This window comes from Phasianus colchicus, chromosome 4, assembly GCF_987193195.1.
Source record: "Phasianus colchicus chromosome 4, bPhaCol1.hap1.1, whole genome shotgun sequence".
In the NCBI taxonomy this organism is placed as follows: domain Eukaryota; kingdom Metazoa; phylum Chordata; class Aves; order Galliformes; family Phasianidae; genus Phasianus; species Phasianus colchicus.
The window spans coordinates 50673725-50691517 of NC_143439.1; the positions used below are offsets into that span (position 1 = coordinate 50673725).

The 17793-nt window shown below is 39.5% G+C and overlaps 1 protein-coding gene across 2 annotated transcripts in view; it reads left to right on the plus strand.

The window, feature by feature from the left end:
• The window catches only part of SMIM14 (small integral membrane protein 14), a 42868-nt gene extending 26220 nt beyond the window's left edge, over positions 1-16648 (plus strand). Inside the window, exons 3-5 of one of the 2 annotated variants that reach the window (XM_031588494.2) lie at positions 2986-3034; positions 10016-10164; positions 10721-16648. In XM_031588494.2, coding sequence (XP_031444354.1) covers positions 2986-3034; positions 10016-10164; positions 10721-10753 — 231 coding nt within the window. In that variant the 3' untranslated portion in view covers positions 10754-16648. The remainder of the gene's footprint in view (positions 1-2985; positions 3035-10015; positions 10165-10720) is intronic. The other variant, XM_031588495.2, reaches the window with a different exon arrangement.
• Positions 16649-17793: the final 1145 nt, after the last annotated feature.

Here is a 17793-nt window from a genome sequence, read left to right on the forward strand (position 1 = left end):
AAAGAAGTAAGCATGAGGAGATAGTTAATAGGTTTTTGTCTTTTCATCTTTGGCTTCTCAGTCTTGCTGACTCAGTGGGCAGTGATCCTGTGCTGTCAGTCACATCTTCTCTGGCACAAGTGGTTTTTGTAAGAAAATTTTTAATTAACTGGAATTAAGTTAATTTTCTAAGAAATATTTTTATTGCTGCATATGAACGCACAGAGGCTATGCAGTGTAATTTTGGGATCGTTAACTCTGCACTATTATGTGGCTATGTATTGTTTTCAATTCAGAGGAATTTTACATGGATTATTAATAAAAACTATAAAAATCCAGTTTTCTCCTTTTTATTTCTGTAACTGTTTCACATAATAAATTGAGATTTCTAAACCTACGTTGTATAGTCAATTTCTCAATCACTGTGAAAGAAATGGAATGTTTGTTGTCTCTGTCCTTTGGAAAACAAAGTTCTATTGTCAGAGTATGGGTGACTGCACTTTGTTCCTCTCTACATTGTTCCTCCATACGTAAGTAAACTTTTTTCTTTATTGGCAGCCTATTATCTTTTTTTCTTTTTCAGCAGAGATCTGCAGAGCAAGTCCTAGTGACATTTCTCACTTACTGAAATATTTCTGTCATTGGTGTTTCCAGTAGTACTTATCTTTTTAGAGTTTTGGAGCCTGTTCTGATTTTTGAGAAGTCCCTAGTTTTTGCCTGTATCTTGCAGACAGCAAGCAAAATCTAATGTCAGACATCATCCTCTGGGCCCACAAAATCTCAGGGCTTTAATACTTTTTGTGTCTTGAGCAGTTGGCCTGCTGCATCAGCAGGCATTTTCAAGCAGAACGTGGGTTTTTGATGCAGAAATGGCAATACAAAGTGTACGTATCACTTTGAGATGGCTTTTATAGAAACATTACTGACGTGGTTTTACAAAGTTGTATTTGGACAGGTTTAACCTATGGAGATGGAGGTAAATAACATAGTGTCTGGAGAACCCCAGGGCAGTGTTGTCAGTTTGGGCAAACAAGATAGCACTGTCCCTAGCCATCCTGGGGACAGGGCAGGGACAGGTGGATGTTATATGCTGGCTGACCTGTGCTACATTTCTGGTCATATACTTATTACCTGTCTTAATTCTGAGCATAATTCTGTTTTGAAGAATACCTGCAAACTGCAGGCATTTTACAAATCAGGGATTGTAATTAAACCCGTTTCTGTATTAATCGCTTTTAAGAATAGTAGGTGATTATGTTGTTGGTATTTTTAAAATGGTCAGAGTAATATCCAGTCTTCTCAGTTCAGGAATCTCTCAGTATCAGATGTTCCAGATTGGTAGTATCTGCTAATGTAAAACCTCTACCTTGAGAAGGATGTCCGAAGGTTGAAAATAAACTGAGCTTTCATTGTTACATAAACAGGCCAGGGAGTATGCATGCTTTGATACCATTTTTTCTGGTAAGGTAAGTATCATAGAATCATAGAATGATTTGGGTTGGAAGAGACCTTTAAGGTCATCTAGTCCCAACTCCCCTGCTGCAGGCAGAGACATCTCCCACTAGAGCAGGTTGCTCAGAACCCCATCCAGCTTCTAGGGAGGGGCATCCATAGCCTCTCTGGGCATCCTGTTCCAGAGTTTCACCACTCTCACAGTATGAATTTCTTCCTAATATGTAGACCAGAACTGGATGCAGTACTCCAGGTGGGGTCTCAGCAGAGTAGAGGGGCAGAATCACTTCCCTTGACCTGCTGGTCACACTTCACTTGGTGCAACCCAGGATATGGTTGGCCTTCTGGGATGCAAGCACCCATTGCCAGCTCATGTTGAGTCTTTCATCAACCAACAAAGTAAAGTCTTTTGCTTTAATTTCCCCTGCTGCTGCTTTTAACTATAGAAAAGGTGTAAGGTGGTACCCAACATTCCCTGTACTTCCTAAGGAACTTTTTGGTAGTCTCAGTAAATTTACCAGCAGATATTTATAGATTAATCAGAGAAAGAATGTTATGAATCTCTAATGATATTTTTTAAATTATTTCTCAAATGGCTAGTTATTGAAGTTTATTGTAATTAAAGGAGCTTAAAGTTTCATGAGTGTCTTCCTCCTGCAGTTGCTCAACTGTTTCTTTGGTGTACTTTTTCTAATATTATGACTACATACAGCTAATAATCTTATCAGTGATGCCACAACAAATGGAAATTGGGTTTGTAGAAATTATTTGCCTATTTCTTTCATATGGAACATCTCTTCTATCTTGCATTTGTGTATTTGCACTGATAATAACAGATTACCCTGCTGTGACAAGATGTATTGAAATTTGTGACACTACTGTGACAGAAAACATGTCAAAAAGGAGATCATAGTTCTAACCAAGGCATCACAGCCATTCTGTGCTTTTTTAGAACTGTTATTATTAGCCAGTGTCGTTTACCTAAGCAAGGAATAGAGCATGTTTCCATAATACAGCAGATTAAATCCCATCCATCTAACCTTTCCTGATAAAGAATGTTTATCATTTGTGTGTCTTTAGCAATTTTGTCATCAATAAAATAGTTGTACTGATAGGCAGGTTATCCAGCGTTGACTTTTCTTACAGTTAGCAAGCTTACCTAGTCTGGAACAGTTTTATAGTTTATACCCATAAACAATTAGGTAAAACAAGATACAAATCAAAATCTATTATTAAAATATCTTAGATGGAGTAGCAGTAATTGATAAATTCAAATGTGAAACTTTATTTCTACATCTCTGTATTTAACCGTTTTCACAGTCTGATCATTTGTTTCTAGGTCAGTCGTGTGATTTAAAGTTCCAATGTAAATAGGGTTTGGAAACTACCTCAGTACCTGGGATTCTTTGCATACCATAAGCTGTCCGATTCAGTGAAAGTTACAATTTCTCTTATCTTGAACTTGTGCTCTGATGCTATGCTGAATCTTGATTTTGGTACAAGCTGACCAAGTCTCATTGCTAACTGTCATGCCTTTCTTTTTCTCTGTTCTAGCTGAGACAATCACAGTCGTACTGCACAGACACAGAATGCCTTCAGGAATGTGAGTAACTGTTAAGATCAGGAGCATGGAAGTAAAATAAACAGCTGTAATTAAATGTTATAAGAACATACTAAATGAAATCAAATACTGCTGTACTGAAACCATTATGTGAGGGAGGTAATTCCTGAGAATTTGTGACTCAGATTTAACATTTGTACATGAGATGCATCATATGGAAGAGGATGCTGAGCAAGTGGGAGATGTCAGTACACCAGCACCACGGATGATCAAGCCCCAAGTATTACAAGTATCTAAACACTAACTTCCAAGTAAGATTATTTAAAATTCTTTCAAAAGAGAGAATTTGGAGGAGAACTTCATTTTTTTCCTCACTGTCATGGCAGCTGAATATCATTGGATATTCAGCTAAGGCAGCTTTGGCTGATAAGCTGACATAGGCCACAGCTGCATTTCTGTTTGACTTGGTGGCTGTATAGTTAACAAAGCAGAGTATTTATTATATACACTTCCTTGAAACTTGCTGTGAAACACATCAAGAATACCTTCCAAACAATGAGCGTGACTGGGATGATCAAGTGTTACCAGCTTCTGTTGAGAAGTATAGCTGTGCTGAGATTATGCAGTAATGTGAACATGCCCTCAGGTGCTCTGTTTACACTTTTCATAGTCTAAAGGAAACATTGCCAAGTGCTTATAAATAAAAATGAAGTGGATCTGTTTTTCCTATACTGCTTTACTATATGAGTGAGCATATGAGCTCACTCAATTAGCCTATATCAGGACTATTGTAAAGACTTCCAGGGAACACCTGAGCTCCTGAAAGTAGAAGCTGCTGTTACTCTTCTAGAAGAAATGCTTGTGTCTCCTATGGGTCTGAGACCTGGTAAAGGTTTCCAGGATCCTGGGGTGAATGCATGCTTTCCTTCACTCTCACGTTCCTTCATCTTCACTCTACAGTAAATCCTGTTCAGAGATGGGCATCTAGGTTGTACTTGCACCGTGTCTTCCCTGCATGAAACACTCCCAGATTCATTGTCAAGATAGGCTGAAGGGGAAAAATTATGATACTCCCTGAAAAAAAAAAAAAAAAAAAAAAAAGAGTGGGAATCATTTCTGCCGTAACAATGCTACTGGCAGTGTTTTTCCTTTTGGACTTTCCAAATTTGCTGTATGTCTGGGACCTCCATCATGACTCCTCTCCCTAATGTAGCTGTCCTTGGGAAGATGTTTTAGTCTCCTTCCTTAGGCTGCTATGTCTAGTTTCTTCTTCAATCTCAATTTTTTTCTTGAATCCAGGAGAGGGAAAGGCAGGTGACAGGAATTAGGCTGTGCAGCCTTGTGAGCTGTAGTTCATGGTTGAAACCAAGCAATGAAACATTCTCACTTAAACCTGAAGAGTCATCAATATTTATGAAGCTCTCAGGCTAAGGGCTGTATGAGTAAGTCCTGTTATGTATAGGCACAAAGCTTGTGGGATAGCTTTCAAGCTATACAGTCATTGTACAGTGGAGACGTGAAGGGACTGTGGCAAATAGCTTTCCATCCTGAAAGAGATCCTTGCAATAGCTCTCTGTGCAGATGCAAGCAATTTGGCAGCAATTGTTCCAAACCAGTGGTTTGTTTCAAAAGCCCAAAGCAGAAATTATAGAGTAAATCCTTTCTACATTATTATGTTGCCTTAAATTTAGTTCCAGCAAAGGTATTTTTTTGCTGATGCAATCACAGTGACTGCCTGTCAGATTTCTGTGATTCTTCTGTGGTTCCATGCTTGAGCCAACATGAGGTCTGTGAGACTCCCAGGAGTTAAAGGCAAAAATAAACAGATCGAGCCTGGAGAAGCTTCTAGAGACATTTTCAGACATAGATCAAAACAATTCTGGGCTAATCTTCTGTCTGTTGCTTCATACCCTTTCTTTTCAGCTATATCAAGATGAACTTAAGTTTGAGTTGGATCTCCTCTTCTCCAGGCTCCATTTTGTGTTACTTGCTGCCTTTGATTCCTCATTTCCAGACCTTGATATGAAGAAACTTGTTATACTCCCACCCATTTGCTCATTCCCTGGATTTGGTCTTCCTTTTGGAAGCACAGCTGGGAATGTTGTCATAGACAGATTCTTAAGTTGCAAGGTTGTGGAATAACTGATGAAATGTGTGTGGTTTTGTTTTGGGAAATGTCAGGGCTGTGGTTCAGCCTGTGTCACAGCAACGTCATGTGTTGTGCTTGTGCTGTTGCAACCAGCTGGAAGTTATCAGAAACACCCTACATTGATTCTTCCCGAGAACACTTTGTTTCTTTAACTCTTGGTATCAGATCTTTTGTAGATATTTGGAGCCAAGTCAAAACAGTAGCACTAGCTGAAGTACAACACTCCCTCACTCAGATTTTTGTGTTATTAGCTCTAAATTCTTACTTTCAGTTGTTAGCACCATTACCCTCTGGAAAGTTTCCTACCAGGACTGGAATGAATGCTTTCAGATTTACACTCCTACATATGGGAGGAAATGAGCACCACTTCATAGAGCATTTGGGCACTCTGCTTGATGGCTGTTCTCCATCAGGATACCTGCTGTGATGTAAAGCACGCATCAGTCTGATCACTTTTCCCTCCATTTCAATGGGTGCATTGGAGTGCATTTTCCAATGGCAGTATCAGTGGTTCATCCAGTTCAAGGAGGCTCTACAGCTGCTGCTGGGCTACTTTGATGGCTAGTGGCCCTTCAAAGTCATCCTATTCTGTGGAAGGAAATTAGGGACTGCCACCTGAGTTTAATCTCTGTGTTTGAGCAATTTCCAGATGTTCTGGTCTGGAATTAGCACATTCATATTTTGATTACTATTATTTTCAGTGCTCTACTAGTTTGTAATGTTAACAGTCAGAGATGATTGTCTGAAATGTTGTCTATCCTACTTCCAAATTTTTATGTATTTTAAAATGAATCTGTGACTCATCTTGAGTTGTACTCCTCCAGGGGAGTCACAGCAGCCTGACCTAATGGCATGAAATGTCTGCCAGCTCTTCCCTCCCTTTTCTGGTAATTCCCTTCTCCCTTCCTCCACTCAAATCCTCTTTAGATCTCTTCAGTTTTCTTGTCCCTGCCTTTGATTTTGTCAGCTTGCATGGATTATCTGCTGAAGGTCCCACAGGCTCTTTGTCTTCCTCGATGATTCATCTATAAAATACTTCTCTTCATATGGTTTCATGCATTTCTTTCACAGAACATGCAAGGTTAAAAACACTGTGGAAAGGTGTAAGTCAGAGAGCGTATTTTTGCCTTTCCACATTGAAGAAGTTAAATGGTTAAAAGCTGAGCATCCAAGAGGAAATAGTATTGCCATGAGATGGCAGACTAAAAGCATCACAAAGTTTCTACTTTTGCAGTAAAAGAAATGCAGTCTTTCCTCTTTTTTCTCTAGAGTGCAACCTCACATTGAATGAAAAATAGCACTTTAAGAAGAGAACTAATCTCTTGTCAGGAGTACTTAACAAGGCATTTGCCTATTTTAATTCTTGAGATTTCAGCTGTATGATCATGATGTGGTTGACCTTCAGTCTGTAGAAATTATTTTTCCCAAATTTATCATTTTAGTAGTTTTGACTGCCATACAGTAGAACATTAAATGAGGTGGTTACATAAGGTTTTTTTTGTCTTCTTGTCTTTTTCTGAGAGAAGGCTAGCTTATATGGCCTACTGCTGTGCCTGTCAGTCTCTGTTTCTATAGGTGAAAGCAAGCCAAACAATTGTATCTTGCACATGGAACAACAGTTGTGACTCACTGTAGTCATTATCTCCTATGAGTGGTAATCCCAGTCTCAGAGCAACCCCTCATAAAGCTTTCTCCTCCACAGAGATAACTGTAAAAAATTCCAAGGGATGAACTGTTCCCAGGCTTCGTTCAGAGTTCCTGGGTAGGTAGGCAGACTCAGTCCAAGGGATCAGAGACAATGAAAATAAAGACCTTGGGCTGGATTTGGTAGTCTGTGATTAGCCAGGCTAGAGACTATAAGCTTCACTTCACCCCGTGACACAGCTTGCAAGGGGGAAATGTGTCGCAGCGTTCCATAGCAATTGGTGTCTCCTAGGAACTGAAAATTAAGAACTAGATTTTACTGTAATCAAAATGGATGGCAGGGGCATTCATCTGTGAGATCTGGACAGGACAGTTTCCTAGTCATGTGGAGATACTAGAAAATATCACCCAGAGATACTCTTAAAAGCAACCTTTAATCTTAAAGAAATCAAAAGACCACCCCAACATTACCTGCAAAATATAAATTGTAATTAAAACCACTTTGTTTGTGAAATCTCAAAACATTTTTTCTATCCATAGATGGTGGGTAGATGGATAAATTCCATCCTACTTGGTTTCAGCTTCACTTGGCTGTTCTTCATCCGTAAGCTGGTCTCATCTGATTGTTTTGTGACCTCTGTGATGGAACTTTTCTTAGTGAAAGGTTCACAACATATTATTTTTCACAGTAGCTGTAACAGCTTCTTGTTTGTTCTTTTGATTTCTGTTGCAAAGCTTGGAAAAGTGAGACACCCCATCTATGTGAGACTTCGCTTATCCTCACCTCCTTATGTCAAGAGATCAAAGTAGCAGATTCTGAAATATCTCACATCCTTATTAAAACATATGGTCATTTGTAAATGAAGTGGCTTTAACAGTACTTGAATAGTATAAACAGTATTGTGGCTGTTTTCATATCTAGCATGCTTTGAGTAGGTAGTACAGGGCCAACTGTGTTAGATCAGCTGTTGCCTTACTTAGTCTAGAACACGTTTTGGTGCTTTTGGCTCAATCCAAACTGTATTACAAAACAGGCTGGGTAGAAATTGTGTTATAGGAATGCCTGTGGTTTCCCACTGTGGTTCCTTTTACTGCTTTCCATGACCTGTAGTGTCAATTGTATGAGAAATCAAGTCTAGCACATCACCTGAACTTTCATTGCTCTCCTGAGCGTACATAGCAAAGCAGGTACCCCAGGCTGTCCTGTGTGCTGCTGAAGGTGGTCTCAGGGTAGCTGCTAATGTTGTCCAGAAGCTTAAAAGTAAAGCAGTTATTCATTTCATACAAAATTGTGTGCTGCTTTGCTGGCCTTCATATATAGTGAAGGTCATCCAAGATTTAAAATACTGTTAAATCATATTATATATGCTTTCTGAGTCAGTCTTGTGTTAGAATTTAATGAATTAAAGGCTGTAACATTCTCATTTATTATCTTTGCACTGCTCCTCATATATAGCACCTTTTATGGATTCAGACCTCCAAGAGAATTTTTCAGTGTGTATTATGTCAGTAAAGGGCATCAGTACAACAGCCCCAGTGTTCATTCAGATAGCTGTGTGTGGAATAACTGTAAGCTTCCCCACAGTGCCCTGCTTCTCTGTTTGAGCTGTGTTATGAGGAAACTGCTTTCAAAGAAGAGCCTCTTTTGACAGTGGTACCTGGTATCACAGTGATGATTCTTCAGGAGCAGCAATTGCCTTCAAGGAAATGACTGACTTCAGCAGTTCACTGGGTATGAGTTGTCTAACAAATGATAAATAATAGCAGCTCCCAACAAGTGGTGCATCCAGCCTTGACTCCAAAATGAGATGGTTCGTGGAGTTGATGAAACAAGTGAAAAAATCTGATGGATACAAGCGTCCTCATGTGTTAAAGGTTTTAGCTGGAGTAGTAAAATAGAACAGACCTTCCTGTTCTGAAGGTTATTCATTATAGCTTTGTATTAATTGCTTTTGAAAACAAACAGTTAACACTTAAAATCAATAATAGATTTTCTTGTGGTTTCAGAAAGTCCATTTTCAGGAAGCAAGAAAAGAAAATTAGCTTTTTACAGTACTAAACAAAGTGCTTTGATTCATGTGATTTTATGGACTAGAATATTACTTGCTTTATTGTCAGCATAAAGGGGAAGATACTGATGAAGATGCTGATGAAATGAAGATGCTAATCTTGTGAATCAAGTTGAATACTGTGCTGTGTTACAGATCTCATGTGTGGTGGTCAAGCCACAAGATCAAACAGGGTTTAATAGTGTTGGTCTGCTGTGTGAATACTGTTAGGTCACCGAAGTACAGCACTGAAGTTGGCATGGACCTCTGGGTCCACCTGGACCAAACCCTGCTCAAGCAGGGACACTCAGAGCAGAGTGCCCAGGCACATGTCCGGATGGCTTTTGAGTATCTACAGGGATGGAGACTTCACAGCCTCTCTCTGAGCAACTTATGCCAGCACTTAGTGACCTTCACAGTTGTTTCCTGGTGTTCAGCCACCTGTGTTCCAGTTTGTGCCCATTGCCTCTTGTCCTGTCACTGAGTACCACTGAAAGGAGCCTTGCTCTGTCCTCTTTGCACTCTCGCTTCAGGTGTTTGTACTGATTGGTGACATAGCCTGGAGACTTCTCTCCTCTAGTGATCAGTCCTACTTGGGGCTCTGCCCAATCCAGATAATTAATGAAGTTGTTAAGTCCTTAAATACTAGTGTAAATAGACCCATGTAAGTACTGTAAGTCATGGTTAGTTATCTGTACATTGGTTCATGCTTCACTTGACAACATTAGCTATGATTTGATTATTTGAAATTGCATTTCACAGGGGAAAAGTTGATATTTTCAAATGTGCAAATATTTGCAAGACCTTCTTGATCCAAAAACACTAATCAACAGTCCAAGGGGATATTCTCAGTTTTATTTCCATGTGATTGTGTCTCAACATCTTAGTTAATATAAACTAAGAAATATTTGTAGTAATTCTGAGCATTTCAGAGAAGTCTTATGAAATAGATTCTCTCTTTTCAAAGAGATAAGAAACGTGTTTATTAGAAGTCTAACACTAACAAAGGATTACCTGCCTTAAAGACAAAGGAAGAAGTAATCAGAAAATTCTATTGAAAAAAATTTTCCTTAGATTTTTGTTTGGGCTTTTTGTTTGTTTTGTTTTGTTCTGTTCTGTTTTCATTCTGAGGAAAGAACTGCTGTCACTCTGTTTTGTAACTTGAGTTTTCCTTGTATGTAGTGCCAGGACCAAATTTCTCCGGTGACAATGTTGTCAGCTTTGCCATGGTAGTGATGGCCTGGGTTGTGATTGCATTCGTCTTGTTCTTACTGAGACCTAGTAATCTGAGAAATTCCAGCACAGCCGGAAAGCCCACCAGCCCACATAATGTAAGTGACTGTAGTAGTTTAACTATATTTGGTTTTAATACTGACCATGCTATAGTCTTTTTTTTTTTTCCTTTAAAATGTTCTTTGTGTATTTTCTTTTCCGTTTTCTTGGAACTCTACTAATAGTGAAAATAAGTAAAATCAAAGTGAATGTAGAATTATGAAGGCCAGCTGTGAGCTCTGCCATGAAATGGAGCAGATGTAGTTGCCTGAGAGTTGGTTATGATGTTCTCTGGACACTGTCTCTGGTTGGAACTGTTCCCTGCCTTCTTATGTGACAATTTTAGAGAAGTCAAAAAAGTCACATCATAAAACTTGGGAAGGTGACCTTCATCCTAGATGTAGGATCTTGGAAAAAATCACTGCTGGTGCAGGAAACAGTATTGTTGTCTGATGCTCATATACCTGGAGACTGAAATAGGTAATGAAAGACCTTAAAGCACAATGTAACTCTCCTGGGGTTTTGTTTTGTTTTCAATTGCTCAATTCTTCTCTGTGAGACACTGTTCCTAATACTCTTTGTGCTCTTTTTTCTTTTCCTCTGTCCTACCCCTAGGGACAAGAACCACCAGCCCCACCACTGGACTAGAGCTTTCAGTATCAGAGAAGTTCAGCAGCTAAAACCTTGCACGACCAAATGAACGAAGTGACCAGATTACTGCAAAACTCCCTTCAATACTGTCGTTTTCTCATTTATATAGTGCAGAATTACCATTCAGCAGTTATGTTCATGAACTACTTTTAGCTACTTCAATTTTGCTTTTATGTTACTACAATTCCTAGTAGATCATAATTTGAATAATGATGAGGCATTGCAGGGTTTTCTGGTTGTTATCATAACTGTGGACATTCCACTCATTGTCTTTCTGTTACAGCAATCTTAATTTCTTTGCAGTGGTTTCTGATATTCATTGAAAGAAAATTAAAATTCCTGTGCATCTATAGTAATGGGAATTATTACTGATCTTTCTTCAGATAAATCCATATTTTTTCTCCATTATACTTTTAAGAGTTGCATTATAGTCACAACTGTTATTTTACAGATGTGGTGAAAAGCAAAGAAATTATTTTGTATTTGCCCTGGTCCTTGGACCACTAATGTAGTTTTCAGGGCTGTTGGCCAAAGCACGAATTTTCCACTAGAATTAAATAATGTGCATGTGTATGTGCACGCAAAGAAGTGAATGTGATAATTGCCACTGTCAAAGCTTAGACATATGTATTGAGAGCTGTACAAAAAACAGGATACCACCAAAAATTAATTTAATCATGTTCTTTAGTAAATGATATATCTTATTCAATATATTGTCAAAAACATATATTCCAAAACCAGATTTGTTTACTTACTGAATTTATGAAAAGAAAAATCTAAGTGAGAAGAACTTGGTAGAATTTTCTGTCCTTCTTTAGTCTTTTAATAATCAGTATCTTAAGTTTTTATCCATAACATAACGTATATTGAGCAGGATGAATTCATACCGAGAGGTTACCAATTTCTGGTATACAAAACATTCTGGATGTTCAGGTTTTTTCACCTGTATGTTATCAGCTATTCCTAACATTTCATCCCTACTACTGGTTGTAATTGTAGAATAACGAAATTGCAGGTGACTACGTATGGCATGTCTTTTCCCTCTAATACTTGTGTGTATGTGTGGTGTGATTATGCGTGTGTATGTGTGGCTGTGCGCGTACAGGTGCACATCTCCCATTATAGCAAATGGGAAGGAATTTTTTATGTACATTAATTTAAGAACATTTTAAAGATGTACAGAAAAGCAACACTGTATATTTTTCTTGATCAATATGAAAAAATGATGAAAATAACATAAAGAACATTTTTATGTTACCAACACAAAGCTTCTTTCCATAACGGTCAGTAGAGCAGATAAATGGGGATTCAAGGCCTTACTCTAGAAACCTTTTTTTTCCTTGAGGACTTTAGTTGTGGAGCTGAAAGGACTAACTGTTCATATGCATAAAGGTTTGTATTAATGGGCTCTCACAAAAATCTCATTTCAGATCCCATGGTTGGTAGACACAGATTTTTCCTCCTCAGGGCAAACGATGGGCCAGCTGAGCCTCCTCGCAAAGGAGCAGTGCAGACCTGAAGAACAGCCTCTGTAACCTTATGTAATTGCCCTTTAAATTTCTTTGGAATAGTGTGCTCCCAAGCACCCCAGTACTTGTTAAAAATCCAAACAAATAAGTTCTCTCAGTGACAGAGATGCAGTGCTGTGTAAAGCAATGGAGTTGCAGCAGAGAAACAGGGAGTTTGTTCTGTTGTGTCTAAAGGTGTCCAGGCCACAAACACTGTGTAAAAATGCCACTGGGACAAACAGTCTGACTGTGCTTGCTCTTTGCCTTCCTAGTACATTTATAATTTGGATGCTGTTTGGAACAGAAGTAGTAGTACAGAATCATTTTGTTGAACCAGAAAGAAGTATGCATTATCGGCTACACTGACCTTTTCTCCAAGAATTTTTGGCCAGAATCCTTCACTACTGGATGCAGAAAACAGGTTTCCAATTGATTTAAAAAAAAACCACCAACAACAAAAACCAACTACTGAAACAGGCTTCATTTCAGCCAGAGCAAGCCATTCCTCATCCTGCTGGAGGCTGGTGAGATTTATAGCAGATGCTCCTCATTCATGAGCATCATTATTGCTTTTCTTAAATGTCCATGGATGTATTTATGAACCTCACTGTGTGCTCCCAACTCTAGTGGTCTTGGCAAACAAACTTTTGGTTCAGAGTAGTGTTGTGTTTTACTTTTAAATGAATTGTCTTTGCTTGAAATTCCTCTGAGTAATTGTCCCAGTGATTTTATGTCTGTATGCTTTCCTCATAAAAATTGCTATTTTAAATTTTCTATGTAAAAGAAAAACATTGGAAATATTTTATTGTGAAATATTTTACTAAAGAGCCAGGCCACTATCCCAAATCAAAATGTATGCCTTTAAATTCTGATATTTTCTCTAAACATAACCTCCAGATCACCACTCTTAATTAAAAAATGACTAATGATAGGACTGTTTTGCCACTCTTATTCATGTTAAGTAGTGCCTTACTCATCTGGTAGTTGCACTGAAGTTTGTGGAACTACTCTGAGATAATGTACTAGTAGCAGCTTTAGTAAGAGTGGCAGAAATCTGGCCTTTAGTGATGTAGTTTGCAATGGCATAACCGTGTTATCTTGGTTCCAGGTGCTTATGATAAATTTTGAAAAGAAAGGCAGAAGAGATAAGTGGGATGCAAAGCTTCAGGTATGATTAATTCTGCAATAAGGGTTTTAAGCTCAGTTAGTAAGAGACACAAGTTGTAGCAACTTGGGAAATGTGGAGGAAAGTTTACAATTATACCTTCGCTTAGAACTTTGTTAAAACAATAGTATTTTTAGAGTCTGCTTAACACAATTATTATACTCTAAAATGAGAAATTGTATGTATTCATGTATTGTCTGCAGATCACTTAACCTTGTAATGTTCACTATTGAAAAAGGAAGAGTGATGATGTGATGTATCTAATGTAAATCGGTGGTTTAAAATGTCTGAATTATGCCAAACAAAAAATCATCTGTGCCATTTGCGGTTTCCTAGTAATCTTTTACTGAGTACTTGGATTGGGATAAAGGGCTTGTACTATGCACTTTTTATTGACTTAACAAAATAAATAGCAATCATTAGTAACCTTTTGTCTTGGTCTGTTAGACTTTGTATAAGATGTAGGACTACGCCAACCTATTAATTTCTAAATTTGAAATAATCTAAAAATAAATATCTCGTAAAATAGAATGGCATGTGTATAACTTTAAAAATGTAAGCTGTAACTTTTCAAACAGACCTGTGCCTTCTGTATCTCAAGCAAGTCAGAATGAAGAATGAAGGCAATTTTGATTTTAGACAGCCCTGCTTCTGCAGGAAGAGCTTTGATATCTGGTATGTGTGTGGTTTTCAGAAGAACATCATAGAATCATAGAATCTTTTGAATTGGAAGGGACTTTTACAGGTCATGTAATTCTGCAACGAACATGGATACCTACAGCTCCATCAGGGTGTTCAGAACTCTGTCCAGCTGGCCTTGGATGTCTCCAGGGACGAGGCATCCACCACCTCTCTGAGCAAGTTCTTCAAGTACCTCACCACCCTTATTGTGAAAAACTTATATCTTAAATTCAATCAAAATCTCCCTTCTTTTAGTCTGAAACCATTTCCTCTTTTCCTATCACAACAGATCCTGCTAAAGGATCTGTCCCCTTCTTCCTTAAAGCCACCCCTTTAGGTAGTGAAAGGCCACTCTCAGGTCTCCCCTGAGCCTTCTCTTCTCTGGGTTGAACAGCCCCAGTTCTTTCAGCCTGTCCTCGTAGGAGAGCTGTTCATCCCTTGGATCATTTTTGTGGCCCTCCTCTGGATGTTCTCTACTAGGTCCACATCTCTCCTGTTCTGAGGATTCCACATCTGGACACAGTACTCTAGTTGAGGCCTCACAAGTGCAGAGTAGAGGGGAAATGAGAAAAAGGAAAAAGAAAAAAAAAAAAAAGAAAAAAAAAGAAGAGTATTTACTGAACAGTGGATAAGGCCTTCAGCTATAATCATGCCTGGGAGGAAATCTGAACAATTTCTGTGTATATGGAGAGATTTAAAGAATCTAATTAGAGGAAGGTCATACACTGGAAAGCAAAGCTTTGTTGTGCAAGAAATAAAAGCATAGAGTTTGAAAAGACATTCTCCATTTTCAGAGTAATCTTCCTTTGATTTTTATAGGTTACTTTAAGCCTGCATGACTTTGGGGTTTTATTTCTATTGCTATATTGTCTTTGAGTCCAGCTGAAGTTCTTGTCCAGATGTATGAAAAGGTTCATGGACCCTGACCAAAAACTTGCTGCATTTTAGAACAAATTATAATAATTGCAGTTTGGGGGTGCTGGTTGTCACTAACAAAAGCATCGCATGAGATTAATCATAAACTGTTTAAGCCTGTAAAGAGTCAAGCTCAACAGCAAAGTCAAGGTGGGCTGCAAAGGTAGAGGTGAGTAGAGTGCATGCATACGAGCATGCTGAGCAGAACCAGGTCCTCTGCCTCGCAATGACTCGAGGCTGTGCCACTGTGCCCAGTCATGTCACAGCTGGCTCTGAATACATGTGGGAGCAAAGGCACTCAGACGTGTCCTCTTTACAGTGTACAAAACTGCCATATGGTTTTTGTGATGCAGCTGCATGAGCCTTTTCCAGAGGAGCGCACAGGCCCAATCCTACATGTTCTTGTGTAATCTGTTCAGCTGCGTCTCCTTCCTTCCTCTCAGCATTGCACAACACAAAGCATGGATTCAGGCACAGGTCCAGTAGGTCTGTGGACAAGTCCTGCCCCTTGCTCCAGAAGTGCCTGCAGCTCAGACCACACTGTACGTGTGGGACAGCCCCTGGGCTGGGCTTGTGATCAACAGGGCCAGGCGGACAATGGCGTTTGTTGAACCTGTGTCAGATGTCAGCGTACCAAACTGCTTGCACAAACACAGCTGCCTTTGGTTAATGATCAGCTCAAATCTTAACCTGACTTTACACACTCACTAGATTGACACAAAACTTCCTTCACCCCCAGGGCTCTTTGCTAATCCTTTATCTCACCTCTGCTACCAAGGTGCTGACCTGGTGGCTACACTGTCACACGCTCATTTTCTCTTCTTTTCTTCCCTCCGCACCCTCCCCCCTACCCCCATCCCACAAGTTCTTCATAAATTGCAATCTCTCTGGTGTCATGTAACACTGTATACGGAGGTGAAGGCTGGTCCCTCAACTCAGCACCGACATTCAGATCGCCTCAGGTCCGCAGCTGCCAGGGAGGCAGGGATGTGGCCTCCAGCCCGCTGCGCCATTCCTCACACAGACGGAGCACACAGCTGGCGCTCACGCTGGTACGTGCTCTGGCCGCTGAGCTGTTACATTAAAACAACATCAACACTTGCGTTGGCCAAGTTTTTTGAATGAAGCACTCTGAAAGCTTTGGCTCACATCCAGCTCAGTTCTGCTGTGGTTGTATTTCAAGTGCACGTTGAAGATCAGGTCTCTGAGAGCATGTAGCGTAGGCACTGCTCGTTTTCAGGAAAGGTGAGTGGGTATGAGACACGTAACCAAATTAGGCCTGGAGAGATGGGGGCAGATCTCGACATACACAGAAGATGTACCTCTGGGGACCTAGAGAGATGCATTGTTAAAACTTGAGTACCTTTCCATTTTATGTACCTTTCGGGGCTCACCTCCCTACACTGGGTCATTGACTGGTTTATTAACGCTGTCTAGTATGTAGCTGTATCCTAAAACTCACAACTACCTGTAAAAATACCTCTTCTCCTCAAGCAGGTGTGTATGAATCATGGTAGTCACCTCACTATCCTGGTGCCTCTGTGAAGTAGAGTGCAGGCTCGGCAGCACCAGGATCTGAACAGAGGATCTCCTGGCAGCATGGACGTGTGAGCAATGCTCTTGTAAGTATAGATCAGTTAAATTATTATGCAAATTATGGTCTTTAAAATGTATGAAGGAAGAGTGATTCATTAGTCCTATCAGTAGCTTTCTCAATTTTGATTCAAAGGAAGAAAAAAAAAAAAAAAAGACGAATCTTCTGGGTAGACTTGTGACTCAGTTTGCAGGAAGCTTACTTACTTAGGATGGTGGCAGTCCTTCACTGACACTGTTGTTTAGCTGAATGGAAGCCCTGCCAAAATACCTTTCAGCAACCAGCTAAGGGAACATTTTAGTTTAAATCTTGCATCATATACATATTAAACTCATAAGATAGAAAGCCAAATATGGCTACTCTGAACATCTGTTTTGATACCCTGTATGGCACAGGATTTACGTTTCTTATTTCTTTTTTGCACTAGAAAATATATTTTAGAAAAACTTTCCAGAGGTGAACAATCCCTGAACTTTTTCAATGCTTATTTATCTTCAGTATTAGAGAACTTTTGTCCTGAACTGGAATTTGTCTAGCTTCAGGTTTTATACATTATGTTTTGCTAATTGAAAGGAATGATTATTGGATTTCTCCACAAGAAGAGGCCATTGCAGACCTTCATTTTCTCTCACCTGACTTTTAAGCACTGTGTCCCAGAAGGAATATAGCCACGAGCTGTATGCAGCACTCCCCACACGGCAGGAAGGAAAGGCTGTCAGAGGTCTGGGCTGGCAAGTGTGTGGAGGAGGGAGCCATGGGATCTAGTCATCAGGCAATGCTTATTAAATTAAAACACACCCTCATTTCTCATGTCCAGTTACTACTCCTGTGATGCAAAAGAACTCACAGCTCACACCAGGCCTTCAAAAAATGGAGCAGAATTCACACATATTTTAAAATGCGGCCAGCAGAAGCCTCATCTGTTCTCCTGTTGCCTGGAGCTGTGCTTGCCTAGCAGTGAGCTCTGGCAGAAAGTTCAAAGGTGCACCCCGAAGCCTAACAGAAGCCTTATTGCCTCTGTGCTGTGTTGTAAAACACTCTATGTACTTGTAAACAAAAAATTAAACACAGAGAGTCATTTAGGAGTTAGATTATTCAGTAACGAGACATGATCTGTGCCCTCCTTATTCCAGTGACTTCAAGCCCCATATTTTTTCCCTCCCACCAGTACCCT